This window comes from Calliopsis andreniformis, chromosome 10, assembly GCF_051401765.1.
Source record: "Calliopsis andreniformis isolate RMS-2024a chromosome 10, iyCalAndr_principal, whole genome shotgun sequence".
Classification (NCBI taxonomy): Eukaryota; Metazoa; Arthropoda; class Insecta; order Hymenoptera; family Andrenidae; genus Calliopsis; species Calliopsis andreniformis.
In genome coordinates this window covers 21407961-21424833 of record NC_135071.1, presented here as the reverse complement: position 1 = coordinate 21424833, position 16873 = coordinate 21407961, and the positions used below count along the sequence as shown (strand labels likewise).

Here is a 16873-nt window from a genome sequence, read left to right as displayed (position 1 = left end):
TGCGCGTTACGGTGTGAACATACTTGAGAGATCGCGCGACAAGGCGGTAATCGGTGGTGCAATCGTGAATCGTACAAGCGAGAAACTCGTCGAAAACTTGACGAACGATGTTTGATTAGGACATTGAATACGACAGAGTATAATAAGAGATTACACGACGCAGCTCGAGTCGGGAACTGGTGCGACATAATATCGTTTTTTTTTTTTTTTTTCATTCATACGTTAGTCGCGTAATCCTTCGGGCGATCGGTCGATTGGAAGTGTTAGTCGGGTGTACGTACACGACATCAAAGATTCTAGTTTCGAGATGACTCAATCATTAGAAAAGCTCGTGTCGCATTCCAAGCAACATCCGCGACGAAAAAGCACGCGTTGGAGGTGAATTAACGACGTTAAATTTGCTTTAGCAACGATTGATCGCGTTGGAGCCACTTCGTTAGCATAATCGTCATCTTCGTCGACGTCGACGTCGTCGTCGTCGTCGTCATCGTCGTCGTCATCGTTGCGAATTAGCGAAAATTTGATCGACGACTCACGACCAAGCGACAATTCGTAGGAGACACAACACGGCGAGATTTAAAGAAAACTGAGAAATTGCAATTTTTAAAATGAGAAAGAACTGCCATCGTATAATCAACGTACCGGAAGTGTAATTTTGTACGAAAGGTATGATTGTTGAAACGCAAGAAGAAGATGGGAAAAAGTTCGAAAAATTGTACTTAAAAGGTGCCACACTTTTGCACATGTAAGCACTGGAATATTGTGGCTTTCCTCAAGCATAAACGAATAAAGAAGAATTCCTCGAAACGGTAAACTCACGCACGTAACGCTGACTCGCGTGTTCCGGCCGATCGATCGCTGCTACGAGGGAGCGGTAAGACTAATTCTTTTCGGGAAGTCATTTTGCATTAACACGTACGTTTCTCTTAGAAAATTGGTTCGTTCGTTTCATCGTTTCTACATCTTTGGTAGTCGATCGTTAGCATCGAAATAATGTTTCTGCCTGTCGAGAAATTGTTGCACTACGGAGTGTTACTGCTGTTATGGATCAGATCGAGTCATCAACAGGAAGAGGAAATACCTCACAATGAGTGAGTAGCATACGTGTTTTATCTCTATATTTTTATCGTTGCATATTTGACCGATGAATGTTCGTTAAAAATGGTATCGATGGGAAGTGGTGCAAAGATAAGAGAAGATGGTCTTTCCGTTCAACAATCCGAACGAAAAGCTTTCACGAAAATTTGCTCGCAAATCTGAGAGAAACTCACAAGTTTAAGAAATGCAAATCTGTTTATGTGTTTTCTTCTTTTCTATATAATACAATCGTAAGTGATTTTCTTATTGAAAATCATACACGCCAGTGGGAGGGGCAGAAATTATCCAATGAACGTCTTGCCTTGCGTATATTTACGTGCAACGCATATGTTCTATGTAATAGGGTATTGTCGTTACTTTCATAGTTTCTTCAGGTATATTTATCCAAAAAGAGAACGGAATACGTCTTTGGAGAATTCGAAGAAAAGTTACGTGAATGGGAAAGGACGCAGGCGCATCTCAGAGTTACGCGGCGCACACAGTCGATTAACAAGAATCAAAATTATCGGTGTGTACGCGTACGTGCTTACGTGCGTGCGCACGTGAGTATGTATGTATATATGCGTGTGGGTGTACATACAGAGGAGGTAAACGCATCAATGGTGCTCATTTACATGCACGCGAAGCGCGACATGGGCGAATGTAGCCGCAGGTGCGAAAGGACACAGTTGCAGACGCTGTCGATTCGAACGACGCAGCGTGGTATGGCGCGGTGTGGCGTGGTGTAGCGTGGTGTGGCGTGGCGTGGCGCGGCATGGCGCAGCCGGATCTGATTCGCAACTCTTGAAAAACTTGTATTATTGTTACTAGTGGTTAATAAACGTATAATTCGCTTTAAACATAGACAACTATATGCGTATGTCTATACATACATATAGTCGTATCGCTTTGTGTTGTTGCAGGGTGGTGAATTGGGCCTTGAAATTTGGTGTAGACTTGTGGGAGTTTGGTAAACAAGTGACAAAAATGAGCGAAATTCAAAGGGTAAGAAAAATCAATGCGTTTTATACGTACGTAGAGCGTATCGGAGTAGCATGTGCACTGATTCACGAACGAAACTTTCGACCGTTTAGCTGTTTCTATTTCGACTGTTTAGAAGTACCACGACATGGAGGCTGAAGGGATCAAGAAAGATGGTCTGGTGCTGGTGCGAGAAATGGCTACAGAAGTAAAGAATATGCTGGATTTCAAAATGAATGCTGTCATGGTAAGCGAACGAATGTTGCGTTGAATTGTGCACATAGAGGCTTTGTCAGGAGAATGATTTGACTGTAACACGATCAATGGACGGTTGTAGAGGCTAGTGGAGAGCGCGGAACAAGCGGCTGTATCTGCGCCCAGGGACGGGAGCGTATCGCCAAAGTATTACGCTTCGCAACGACTGGACGCTTTGTCCGGAGATGGAAGAACTGGATCGGCAAACGGGCAGGAAAATCTACTTTCCACTAACCGACATTTTGACCATCTAGCGGTAAACGTCACGCTATCGACGGTTTTACTGCCTGTCGGAGTGAAAGAGTCCGGTACGCGCATTATCATTATGCACCACTAATCGTGCACCACTATAATTATTATTTCTCATTTTCTTCAGATCGTGAAGTAGCCGCAGGTATTCAGTGGAGTGAATACTTGGATTTACTCTTCGTAAACAATTACGAAAGCGATCCTTCCCTTTCTTGGCAGTACTACGGAGCGACATCAGGATTTTTACGACGTTTTCCTGGTAAGTACCTATGCTTTTTCTTCGTATCGTCTCATCTACTAGATAAACGAAAAAAGAGAAACGAGAAACTATTCTTTCGTTCGACTATTTTTACGCTTTCATCTCCTTGTGTTGGAAGTGACGACCATCCTTAAGACGGCACATGATTCATTATTTTATATTTGATATTGTTTGCAGGAATTTCTTGGCCACCGATCGAGGAACGAACGTCCGGCACTAACACTAGAAACACTAATCGCGTTGCCCGCGACGTGTACGATTTTCGAATTTCAAATTGGTTCGTCGGAGCTGCGAACAGTCCGAAAGATTTGGCTATATTAGTTGACGTCGAGTGCTACGCTTCCGAAAGAAACAAACGTTTAGCAATAACCACCATTAAAACTATTCTCGATACTTTGGGACCGAACGATTACGTGAACGTTTATCGGTACGGGGATACCGCGGAAGAGATCGTTCAGTGTTTTAAAGACATTTTAGTTCAAGCATCACCGGAGAACGTACAAGAATTGAAAATCGCAGTAAGCTCGTTCAAGCACGAGCAAACACCGACAAATGTATCTGCTGCTCTTGGAATCGCTTTTGAAATTCTTCACAGATACAATAGAACAGGTCAAGGAAGTCAGTGCAACCAAGCAATTATGCTTGTTACACCGAATAATGCTGCTTTGCCTACGGAAGTGATAAAACGCTACAATTGGCCTCACATGCCAGTTCGTATTTTCACTTATCTAATAGGCGGCGACAAGAGCCCGGAATTATACGACACAGCTTGCGCGAACAAAGGTACGTGCTCTTTTGCCTTTCTGCCTGGTTTCCGTCTCGTTTCCGTCTCGTGTTTCGAATCGCAAACACGATCGTCTACTCTTTACAGGATTTTATGCGAGAATCACTGATTTCGAGGAAATTAAGAGCAAAGTTTTCGAATACGTAAAAGTACTTGCTCGACCTATGGTATTATATCAACACGATCATCCGATTCATTGGAGTCCAGTCTACGTCGGTGGAAAGGTACGAATTCCACAAGCGTGTACATGCGACGTTACTGCTCCTTGTTAACACTTGTTCCTCTTCCGTTCATTTTTCCTTCATTTTTTACTCGATCTCGTTTCATCGACAGGTCTATTAGCTATATCTTCTGTTTCCAGAGCGGCAGATACGGCCGAGAAAACGTGGGACAGTTAATGACATCGGTTACGGCGCCTATTTTGGATCGGCGAAATTATACGGTAGGTAATATCTCGTTGATTTTTCGTTCAAACACGATCGCGAAAAATTACAAAAGAAGAACGAATGGTACAAACGATCTTGTAGTTGTTGTTTTGTTTTCTTTTGACGTATCGATAGAATAAATGTACAATGCTGAATGTTTTAAAAATTATCCCGTAGAATACTCGATTTAGATTTTACACCATTCGATTCGCGTTTTACAATAATCTTTCGTATATATAAAAATAACAATTCTCGTTCTCAAGTGTTCTCTTGTTTTTCTCTTTCTTCCTCTTTCCCCATTTTCTCTTCCTTCTTCTTCTTCTTCTTCTTTCACATCTCTCATTCACAGGTGAAAACAGCCAACTTGTTGGGTATCGTCGGCACGGACGTACCCGTAGAGGAGATTCAGAAGCTCGTTCCCCCTTATAAGGTATTAATCATCCTCACACATCGAGGATCAATGCAATGCAATGCATTATCCTGTACCTAGATTCGTTAAAACGAGTAGAAAATGAAACACCGTACTCATCGTGGTCTCAATTTTGCCTATTCACAGTTAGGCGTTAATGGGTATTCCTTTATCGTGGACAACAACGGTCGTGTTTTGTATCATCCGGATTTACGACCACTGGTGAGTAACGAATACAATTTTTAAACAGCCTCGTGTTTTCGAAAAGAAATTCAGTTTCAAACAATAGCCGTCAACCCATTCGGTCTAATGTAGAAGTCTGGCTCGTAAGCATATCGCTAAACTGCTAAATGTCGCAATTCGTCCTCGCGAAGCACAAAATAAATAGTGAATGCTGAATGGGTTAATGGGCTCTTTGTGTTAATGTTTATTAATGGTTGTCGTTCATTTCCATGGTTGGTTCGGTACCGCAGCCAGGAAACGTAGAGGTAAGTGATAGTAAGTGGCAAACAATAGCTACATACTTGGCAAAGACGATCGAGTCCTTGTCTATCTAGAGAATAGATAATATCAGGCTGAAAGTTTGATTAATTATAAGGCGTATTCCCATATTGGTTTCTTTACAGTACGAAGAGACGCTAAAACCTATGTACGTCAGTGTAGATTTGTCGGAAGTTGAACTCGCCGAATACGATGGTCCGTTGTCGAACAATTCCCTTCTCTTGGATGTGAGTATTTTGAATGGGCTCGGTACACCTTCGCGGTGACATAAAATTAGTTGATTTTTATGCTTTCTGTTTGTTTCGTTGTTTCAGTTACGGCGCGATATGATCGACCAGAAAGAAGGCGAAACTGATTTCGCGATCAAAATTCATTACGATGACACGGTGAGTTTTACAAGTGCGCGTTCACAGAACGTTTTTTTCACGCAACTTTTTTTCTGAACGCATTTACCTATTTGACGTGAATCCAAGCAAAGGAGAAAAGAGATAGCATGCTCTCGTACATTTTTATTTTCCAAACATAGCATACGTCGTACGTACATACATAACATACATACGTACGTATCTGTACACGAATTGACAGTACCATTAGAAAATGACAATCGCGTTCGTTTCTCGAACCTGTGTTTTCTCACAGTCCAACACATTTTTCTCGACTCTCATCGTTTAACGTAAACGCTTCCATTTTTCCCGTTGCGTACACGCGCGTATACATACGCAGAGAAGGGTCACCATTAGACGACACAATTATTTTCATAAACCCATCGAAGGAACACCGTTCTCGTTGGGTTTGGCATTGCCTGAAGGTTACGGAATGGTCGAACTGCAAGCCGAACAAGAAATCAAGCACGCTATTATAAACGGTAAGTAGAGCTTAATCTTCATCTCTATACGATTCTCAATTTTTCTATCAGTCTATTTTTCTGACCAACATGCCAAATGTGTAGAAAGAAAAAAAGAAATAACGTTTTGCGTGTTTCTGTCCCACAGTGACAGAATACTTTAAAGGAAATAATTGGAAAGTACATCCCGATTGGGTGTACTGCGAATACAATTCGGCTTCCGAAAGATGGTTTTCCTCCCCGGAAGAACGCGTTTTGCATTTTTTGGCGCGTACGCGAAGGCCGGGGTGGAAATGGATGTCCTTGAGACCAAGGAGTCCAAGCTCGCATCATAAACAAGCGAGCAAACCAGACAAAGACGCTTATTACTGTGAGTACGAGAAACTCGCGCTAAACGCACATTACTTACGCGGAGACTACCACAATCGCTATTTAAATACATATACTAGGTATGTACATATAGCATTCAGAGTACTCTGGAACGAAAATATTTTGGTTTTCAGGTGACAAAAGATTAGTCCAGTCTCTCGTATTGGACGCACTAGTCACCGACGGTTTCGACAAAAGAGGTGCGATGCACAAAGAAGAAAACCAAAGGTAAGCGGTGCCGGGGGGTGGAGGCGCGACGACGGCTTCTAAGCGGACTTCGCGGATATGCATGTGTCCTTCACGGATCGACACTTGTAGCGAAAATAAACGTACAACCGCACTGTGTAATGCACAAGCACGCACGGATTATAATAACATTATATTTTATCCGACGATATCGTAAAACCGTTACCTTTCATTTCTCCTCGCCGTTGTCTCGCATAGTCGTGTCGCGAGCGAAACGATCGAGAATCAGCTTCCGCTGTCACGAAGTGGGGAACGGAACGAAGCATGTAGCGAAGAGGATGTCTGTGCAATACTGAAAAGTGAAGAAACTGAAGGAGGAAGAAGAAACGAAAGAAATAACGTCGTGTCACGCAAGGTACACTATTACCGACAAATACGCACGAAAAACCAGGAAAAGCGTCATGGAATTTGAGAAAGAAAGAGGACGAGAAGAAGAAGGAAAGGGAGAAAGCAGAAAGCAGAAAAGGGGAACTGCTTGAATTTGCAAGTTCTGAAAAAAAGAAAGCGTCATGGTTCGTAACTTGTTTGACGTTCATGAACATTCGTAAGGGTAAAAAATACGAGTATAAAATGATAGTGAATTAACGGTGTGACGATGAAAGCAAGCAACGACAGAAGAAACTCGACCTACGCGTTAGCATACATGTTCGCACGCTGTAGTGTTGTTCATTCGAGCGCGACACGCACTATGCGCAACGGCCAATCTGTCTTTCATTTACAATTATATCTTTTATCGCATATTTTTATTACATTGTATATTGTGTGTCTCCACCGCTAGCCCTATTGCCATACTGATGGCTCTACTGCACAGGTAATCCATTATGCACAATTATTCGTATAAGCGCACTCGTCGATATTGCACGGTGATCTTTCGCAAACTGTTGCTTGAACTTTTCGTTTCTTCAAACCCGAAAAGAAGCTACTACGCACTCTGACAGCATTTTGTATCTGTACATACAATTTACGCGCTTTTCTTGGTTAACGACTAACGTTCATCGTACACGATCAAACTCAAAATTCGCGATACATACCTAGATGATACACATTACTCCACGCATTATGACGTTATACTTATAAGACACGCGTACGTAAGGATAGTGAAAAATCCTAACCGATAAGGACTGTTGAGGAAGACCACCCGCGTCCAACGACGAACGACAATGGCATGGTAACGGCGACGGCGACAGGATAGAAACTGACGATAGTGACAACGAAAGAACGCAACGGCAACGCGTGAGCGCACATAACTACACCTCGAATTTGTTCGTGCACATACACGTACATACGTCCTATACGAAACAGCAGAACGCGTAATCGTACCGCGATTCGCGAGTTAGGAGAAAGAAGAAACTCGAACGGATTAATCCGAAGCGGGTATGTATACAGAGTGTGTCCGGCGACAGATGCGAGAAAATTTAAGGAATATCTCTGCTTGACGAAACGAAGCAAAAGTCAAGAACGAAAGCGAAACTGCAACCACGCGATTGCGTTAATGTTGATTTATATTACATAAGCTTGCGAATAGCTACTTGTTCGTCTTAATAGAAATCGCTCCTTCAATTTTTTCTCACCTGTTGTTATCCAGCAACACTTTGTATAGAATCGCTATCGCTGAACGTTCAAGAATAAATTGTTCGCGTTCATTTGTATACACTTTCGTCATGATTTTTATGTTTTTGATCGCAGCACAATATTGCTTCGTTCGTAATCGATGTTACATTTACAGTCAAGGAAAAGGCAGATTCGGCGTTACACGGAGCTTCATCGCAACCAGAAGCGGTCTCTTCCGATGGCACGAACATCAACAAAAAAACGAAGAAATCATTGACGAACCGTAAATGTCAAATATTCGTAATTCAATTAGTAGAAAAGAAAATACGTATTCGACGATACTTAGATGAAAGTGCATACCGTATGCACATACATGTATGTTCTCTATTTTCACGCAAATAGTATTCGTGCAAAATAAAGAAAAGTTTCGAATCTCGTCGAGCGAAGAGACATATTATGATACTATTACATAACGAAAAGTCGTTGGTTCGTTTGTTGTTCAGACCATTCGCAGAGAAGTATGCGAGGGCCATGGACTCGTCTTGGTACAAACGCGCTGTGGATCAGCACTCGATAGAAGCGGAGAGTTTCGTCTTTAGCGTGCCATTCGACGCAGGTAAGCGGTTAGCCAAAGAAATTAACACTTACGAAAAATTGCGATAAATACGTTAAACGCCAACTCGTACTTGTTCCGCCTATTTACCTATCTTCATTTTCTAATCGGTATGACTCTCTGTTATATCGTTATCAGCCGATAGCCCGAATCCTTTGGTGACTGCCACGCATGCAATTTTTGTCGGCAAAGGACACAAAGCACCGGCCGCCGTCGTGGGACTTCAGTTTCAACATTCTTCGTTAGCTTCCCATTTTGTCAATATCACATCTACGGTAGCGTATCATTATTTTTCCTCCTTCCTTCCAATGAAAAAGAATACGTCTACTTGTATTTTCTTGCCCTATCTCGTTCCTATTTCCATCATCTCATTATCGGCTTCGTCAAAATCGTAACGTTTCATCGTTTTTTCCTTCGTTTTCCAGTGTAGCGGCACGAGTTGTAAGAAAAACTGTGCCTCTGAAGAATTAGACTGTTATATTTTAGACAACAATGGGTTCATCATTATCAGTGAGCGTCACGAACATACCGGAAAATTTTTTGGGGAAATTGATGGTACTATAATGGATTCTTTGGTTCAAGATAGGATTTACAGGTAAAAATACATAAATGCAAAAATTTAGGAATACTACATACTTATACGTATACATATGTGCGTCAATAGAACGGAATAGAATATTCGAATACTAGCGAAATCTTTTGAGCGGAAGAATTGTAATGCTTTTTTCAGGAAGGTAACAGTGACCGATTATCAGGGAACTTGCAGTCCACAAGAATCTCATCAATCAGCAGCGACAAGGACGTTTTCCGAATCTATAGCGACTACAATCGCGATATTCGGAAACTTTCTTTGGAACGTTGCGTTTCAATACAGCTTTCAAAATTTGTGGCAACTCGCTTTCGTCTCTGCCGGTGAATCTACGCAAACACAGGATGGCAAGTTCTTCTCTTCTTTCTTTTTCTTGTCGTCTCATCGTCTTCTTTCGATAGCTAATCATAATAATAATAGTAATGAGATGGAAAGGAGTAACGCTGAAAATTCTGTTTGCAAGTGCAATACTATGTACATATTTCGTAATCAGTAGCGTAGAAAAGTGTACAATACGGGATATCGCGATGTGGTTTCAGATCGTTTAATCTTCAGCGATGCAATCGGGAGAGGGGAAGATCATCATGAATATGAGTCAGGGATAGACGCGGATTCTACGGACTTACCTTCTTCGATATCAAAGGAAAATGACGACGCATTTCCAAAAATTCCACCGATCGCCATCGCAACTCCGATTTCGCCTGGAACAACACGACCCACATCTACTTATTACCCATTGCAGAGAAAGTTATTAAGGACATGCGAAAAGAAAACCGATCTGTACATCTTGCAGCCAGAAAGACTCAACACTAGCGGTCAAAGTAATCCGTTAAAGGGAAAATTAACCAATTGCCACGTAACCGGTTGCGAAAGGTGCGTATAATTATATTAATAATATTATTTTTTCTTCTCTTCTTGAATATTTCGCTATTTCGTTTTTAACAAAAACGAAATCGCCTCCGCAGGCCATTCAGTGTGCAGAAAATTCGACACACAAATTTAATCTTCCTGGTAGTGGACACGTTATGTCCATGCGGCAGCAAACAACTGAGCATCGAACCTATAGAGGCTCTCACTGAACCCGGAGCATGTACTGCGAGAAGAGAACGACTGTATCGTCGAAGGCCTCCGAAATGCATCAATTACCATCCGGAGGAAATGGAAATCAAATTGTGCGGTACCGCGACTCGTCCTTGGAGTTTCTTCACGACATTCCTCACGATTATTTCAAGTCTTCTCGTCACACGGTTCGCGTGATTTTATTCCAATTGACCAACCGTGTACACACATTTGCAAATTATCTTTTTGAAATGAATTTAGCGTTGTCGTTTCTATGAAACAGTTATAAAGAAAAGAAAATGGTATACTAGTTGACGACGATGATCGGTTTAATGCCTATATTCTCGGCAAGCATTGCGAGTACACGAGGGGGCGCGAAAGGAAAAAGAGAGCGTGAGTGGAAAAACAAAAGGGCAAACACCACAAGCGTATGTGCGCGCGTGCGTGCGTGCGTGCGTGCGTGCGTGCGTGCGTGCGTGCGTGCGTGCGTGCGTGCGTGCGTGCGTGCGTGCGTGCGTGCGTGCGTGCGTGCGTGCGTGCGTGCGTGCGTGCGTGCGTGCGTGCGTGCGTGCGTGCGTGCGTGCGTGCGTGCTGCGTATATATCAGACATGATCATACAATGCAATAACAATACTTGAACATAAGTATTTGCGCATACGTATGCCACCGCCGCGACTATTTCGCCTTTTCTCGTATAGACGCGTGCTTTTTACACGTTGCGTAAACATGTACGCACGCATAAGCTCATATCCGTACGCGCATGCACATACACATGTACATATACAGATACATAATATTAACGTTGATCTATGGTTACATATCTCATTATAAATTTTGTTGCAAGAAAGTTGCAAGTATTTCCTAGCCGTATAATACGTGGAATTTGATTCCTATCTCCAGAAAAAGGAGAATCAAAGTGTCGTATGCATGTACCAGCATCATTGTCACTGTTATCATTGCCATCGTCATCAGCAGCAACAGCTGCAGCAAAAGCGATACAAGTTCGAAAAGAGTGAGAAGAAGCTACTTTGTGTGCGTATACGTATGAAAAATACACACGCAACATCATTATACAATCTAAACGCGTATCACGAAACTCGGCTGTCGATAAACGATACAGAATTTCGTTCAAACGATTCTCGCTCTTATCGTATTCTTACAATACTCATTCGTCACGTACAAAAAGGAATAAACTTGTGCATCATCGATACACGTATGTACTTACAGTAAGGTCGCATTCTGAACAACAATCATATCAATGTTTCATTCTACATCAGTCGAATTTTGTACTCTCCGTCGCAGCAAGTCTTAAGTATATCACACTCGTCGTATACGAGAAAGAAGAAAAAATGGAAAAACTAATTTCAAATTTTGCTTCCAATCGTTAGTCAAAGCTCGCTGTAAGTAAAACGAATGAATTCCGTCTTTTCTCGAAATCATGCGTCTTCGCAAAGTGCGTGCACATCAGCGTCGTCGGGATGCAACGTTAATCTACTACTGTTGTTAATGCAGACGAAGAGTGCAGAACGAAAGGAAAAGAAAAGGAAAAACTTGTAGACAGAATTGAGGGAGATACTGGATAGAAAAGGAGTAAAGAATCGTAACGCAATACCTGTTTCTTTCGATTAGAATCGAAAAAAAGGCAAAACATGTATAACAACACAACACAACACAACACAACACAACACAACGCAACACAACGCAACACAACGCAACGCAACACAACGCAACGCAATGCAACATAATACAACACAACATAAGCAGCTTTGCTTTACTGTACAAAGAAAAAAGAAGGAAGAACTGAGGCGTAACAGATGCGCATCGTTTTACCCTGCGTATATATCCGCATAAATTGCAACATGATATTACCATTTGGTACGATCATCCAAGACTTTCCTAACAAAAGAACGTACAATCACGGTAAGATTCGAGGGTGAGAAGAAAAAGACGCGTCTCGCTCGCGGAATCGTATGCGAGAGCACGAGAGCAGACGCGGCATCGCAGGAAACGCAAGAAACGAAACGAAACGAAACGAATCGAATCGTTCCAAGTTACGTTACAACGGTTTACTACAATACACTTTACAGTACATCTATTTAAACGATAAACAAAGTCTACGATCAAAATCGACTACTCTAATTGGAAAAACTGTGCACGCGTTCGGGATCGGCCGTCGCGGATGCAACTGAAACGGAAACTTTGTCTTAGGTAAGAGAATATCTTTCGAAGAGCACTCCCAAGTGCTGCCATGTCTTCCATTATTTGTATATCTATAATAAGATGGGATCGTAACCTTAAAGAAACACGCACCAGTACGCGCACACGAGTATAAGCGTATACGTATCAAGTGCGTTCTTAGATACGGGTACGTTTATACAATCGTTATTAGGTGATATCGAATATTTGAAATCATGTAATCGAAATACGGCATAACATTACAAAATAAAATTTAAACGCAACAGAGCAAAGCGTTTTTTCCTTTCTTTCATAGAGAACGACGATCACGACACGTCGCTCGACATAACTCGTTTGCATTCGTTTTCCAAATTCCATGAACATTAAGGTGCATACATTACGGTCTCTATTGTCTATTTCGTTTTATTTCGTAGCTTCCACATCAGATTATATCATTTTCTGCGATATATTCTGAATCTATTTGTTGCTCAATCACAATCTACTTGTATTTCTGTTAATATATATTTGATTCAAATTCATCTTTCTTTTCTGTTATGGACATAGATAGGTCCTACCTGACTCTGATTCGAATGAGCGAAACGACAGGAAGTAGCGCTAAAAGGAAACCGACGCCATAACAATTAACGATCGATTCAAACTCAAACATATTTTCACGGAGAACTGATAAAAGTTAAATTTCTAATTGTTTGACTTTGACGAACAGTATCAGGAGAATGTTAAAACAAAAAGAGAGAGTAGATGGGATGCGATAGGTTTGAGTATCCATTCGCAGCAACCTCCCCGTAGCGAGACCTGAACAATTCATAGTATGTATCTGATACATAATAATTAATCGCATCGCAAAAAATTGTAATGCAATCGATACCTAATTATGGAACAAATATGTCGAGCCAACTCGCCGTGATTATTGTTTAATACCGTAATATTTCTGAAGGTGAAATGAAACAATTTTGTTGGATTTAGTCTTATTTAGTAACTGCGCTTAGGAACGATATTCCAAACATTTTTCGTACAATATTTCTTCATTTAATTATTTAACTTTCAGTAATTCTCAAAGTGGATGGGATATGGGACTCAGAGGGATGTCAGGTAAGTACAATTTTGTAATTTTTTATAGACGTTAATAAATGTGCAATAGTTTTATTTTTCATTCCTTGATTGGAAGCCGAGTATATACAAGTCTACCACTTTAACTTTACCGATTTTAGTAACGTTGCACATGTGGTGAAGCTACAAATCGGTAGAACTTTGAACACATTCTAATAGGAAATATGTGTACGTATAACTATGTATCGTGTTCCTTTTATATCATTTCTATCCGTCACGCCGTCAAATGCCGTACATATATACCATGCCACCAATATGTATGTATATATTGATGTTATATTTTATACATTGTATTCTTGCGGAAATCATTCCCAAAATTCCTTCGATCTCATTTTCTCACTCATTTACACAAATATCATTTTGTCATTTTTTCACATTGTACTACATATGAATCGAAACAAGTGCGAACCTGATATTTCATGCGCAATGTTACATATGAAACATTATAAATGTATGTGTACGAATATGAATGACGATTATTACAGCATTAATATCAGACAAATACTATGATAGCTCTTTCACGTTCACCCAAAAATACGTATAGTAATCTTTCAAACAAATTTTAGAAATTTTGAGAAAATGAAAAATAAGATGTGGAAGTTAGAAATATTCGGTATGTGTCTGTATCCGAATTATATACGGGATGTATAATCAAGGTTCCCTCCTTTCTATCCATTTCTACTTAACTTTGATGTTCCATCTATGTATACGAAATACAAGTACATACGTATGTTATTCATTATACAAGTACAAACATAAAATGCTGTCCACTTAATTATAAATAATTACAATAAAATATACGTACAATAATATAAATCACAATAAATGTTAATTTAATAATATAATTTTATCTAAATATTTAAATTAAATTCATTTGGCAAACATAGAAAAATCAATTGTAATGAGATTGTAAAGTTCGTTCACCATTGGAAGAACACCTTCCATAGTCTTACGTTCTTAATAAATAACTTAGTTATTATGTACTAGGAATGTGGGGGCAAATGATAGAATAAAATAATAAATAAGAAATAAATGCTTATTTAAGGATACATGACATACGTATAAAAACTCATGACGAAAAGAGAAATTAAAAATTACAATGAAAATGAATAAAAGCAATTTGTATAAATGATAAACGGATATAAATATTAAAATAATCTAATCATTGTGTATTCGCTCTGTCTAATGGAAACTAGACTGTACAACAAAAAGAATGTATTAACATAGTTAATCATTCCTTCTCTCTGTCGTATAATATACAACAATAATTATTCGTTATGATCAATTTTTAAAAAGTATATTTGGCCACAGATGTGGAATTGAAGCTATAAGAAACATTATATTAGATATATCTACCATACTCACAAATGTACCATACATTAGGTACATTTAAGTTCCTTAAAAGAATAATTCATATTACGCATATAAAAGAGAACACATAATATAAATGTATGTAGAGAAAAATTTCGATACACATATCTATGCAGGTATATACAATTAACTTGGCAAAGAGAAGGAGGATATGCGCGAATGTACTAAAAGAAAATGAGTGAAAACTAACAAGTTATTATGACTCGTCCGCTCTTACGATCCATGGTCGGTCTCACTCAAAAGTTTTGGAATATTTTGATTCTGGAAGTGTTATTTCGTGTTCAAATGTTCTAACTCGTAGATTTCGAAACTGAAAATTTTAGGGATATACATAACAACATCCAAAATCAAGTAACATACATAACACGCTCATGTTTTTCATCCGGAATTTCATTGTTAGAACATTCACCATGACACACGTCAAACAAAGGACTACATGGAGAAACCAAACCCACGACTGTGACTTCAGAACACGATTTTTATAACAGTCTTTAACTTTGGCATTATTTCAAACAAGATATTCAAGTTTTTCTTTCTTTTATCAATTATTGCGACTTTTGAACGCGTGCAAGGTTTTAATCAACAATATTTGACACACTGACACACTGACACACTGACACACTGACACACACACACACACACACACACACACACACACACACCCACACACACACACACACACACACACACACACACACACACACACACACACACACACACACACACACACACACACACACACACACACACACACACACACACACACACACACACACACACACACACACACACACACACACACACACACACACACACAGCCACACACACAGCCACACATTTATATTTACTACTAGTATTAACTGCTATTAACGCCAAAGTTTATAATTGGAACTAAATTAGGAATTATGTATGATACATTACGTAGCTAGTGACATTGTATAACTTTAACTAATACTTTACCTAACTTCAATTGCAAGTAACGCAAAAAATTTATACAATAAATCACAATTACTAATGAAATGTAATAAAATTTATATATTGATCCTAGGCATACGATAATGATTGTAACGATAATGAATGTTCACGGGCTTTTGACTACTGATTATTTGACCATGTTAATATTCATCACATTCATCACGAAACAATGAATTTGTCACTGTTAATCCTTCAGAGTCAAACATTGCTATCTGGTCTACTGGAAAAACCCATTGGTTGAGCATTTTCAACGAGTGTGGCTTGCATACTCGATGAAGGAACCTCGATATTCGTCGCTGCTGATCTCATTTCGCGAACAGGTGCCCTGAAAAGTTATGATTTCTTAATATTGTAATCACTTTTTTGTACTCTTAAAAACTTACCTATGCAATTATAACAAAAAGTGAAATATGTTGAAAAGATATGAATAATATGTGTTGACGCTATTGAAAATCAATAGTAATACATTTCATTCTTAGATTAATAATAATAATAATAAAATTAATCTATCATTATATATATGTGGTTAATTTATTTAAGCAATAACCGAAACTAAATTTTTTCTGTATTTTACTTCTTTAATTAGAAAAAAAAATATTAATCCCATGCCTTGTGCACTATGCACATCAAGAAGAATATATTAAGGAATACTTATGCGAACAGATTTTATTGAATACTTAATTATCAGACTAAAGAAACATTAAAAAACAACAAAGCGTGTAAACTACAGACATTATTTTTGTATTTGGTCCTTAGAAACAGCTTTATAGTTTTTGGATTAAGTTTTTCAAATCTTAAGATATAATACGATAATTGTCGTATTTAATACACAATTATGATGCAACATTGCAACTTAAGCGCCCCCTTAAGTGTACAAACTTGTTTTTCTTTTGATATGCAGCTTGTAGACAAAAAGCACAAGAAACATGCGCTTGACATAATAAATTTGAAGCTTAGCCCTGCACGTGACAAATCAATATAAGGAATTTATATATAACTAACAATAAGTAATT

General features: G+C 39.4%; 2 protein-coding genes across 6 annotated transcripts in view; one reads left to right on the top strand and one right to left on the bottom strand.

The window, feature by feature from the left end:
• The first annotated feature begins 745 nt into the window (after positions 1-745).
• On the top strand, positions 746-10526 carry Stol (voltage-dependent calcium channel subunit stolid). 4 transcript variants are annotated; one of them, XM_076386318.1, is made up of 25 exons: positions 746-874; positions 973-1091; positions 2001-2082; positions 2195-2305; positions 2396-2621; positions 2690-2821; positions 2999-3604; positions 3693-3829; positions 3967-4047; positions 4380-4460; positions 4587-4661; positions 4913-4927; positions 5066-5167; positions 5255-5326; positions 5664-5805; positions 5933-6154; positions 6288-6381; positions 7178-7210; positions 8126-8233; positions 8454-8566; positions 8702-8838; positions 8989-9158; positions 9294-9499; positions 9692-10025; positions 10118-10526. In XM_076386318.1, the coding sequence occupies exons 2-25, from the start codon at positions 994-996 to the stop codon at positions 10407-10409; spliced, it is 3669 nt and encodes a 1222-aa protein (XP_076242433.1). In that variant the 5' UTR covers positions 746-874; positions 973-993; the 3' UTR covers positions 10410-10526. The 4 variants fall into 4 exon arrangements, with proteins under 4 accessions (XP_076242433.1, XP_076242432.1, XP_076242434.1 ...); XM_076386317.1 differs by having other exon boundaries at positions 801-874; positions 931-1091; XM_076386319.1 differs by lacking the exons at positions 746-874; positions 7178-7210 and having other exon boundaries at positions 956-1091.
• A 5516-nt stretch (positions 10527-16042) lies between these two features.
• Positions 16043-16873, bottom strand: part of Fwe (calcium channel flower) — a 3056-nt gene continuing 2225 nt past the window's right edge. Inside the window, exon 5 of one of the 2 annotated variants that reach the window (XM_076386855.1) lies at positions 16043-16185. In XM_076386855.1, coding sequence (XP_076242970.1) covers positions 16059-16185 — 127 coding nt within the window. In that variant the 3' untranslated portion in view covers positions 16043-16058. The remainder of the gene's footprint in view (positions 16186-16873) is intronic. The other variant, XM_076386856.1, reaches the window with a different exon arrangement.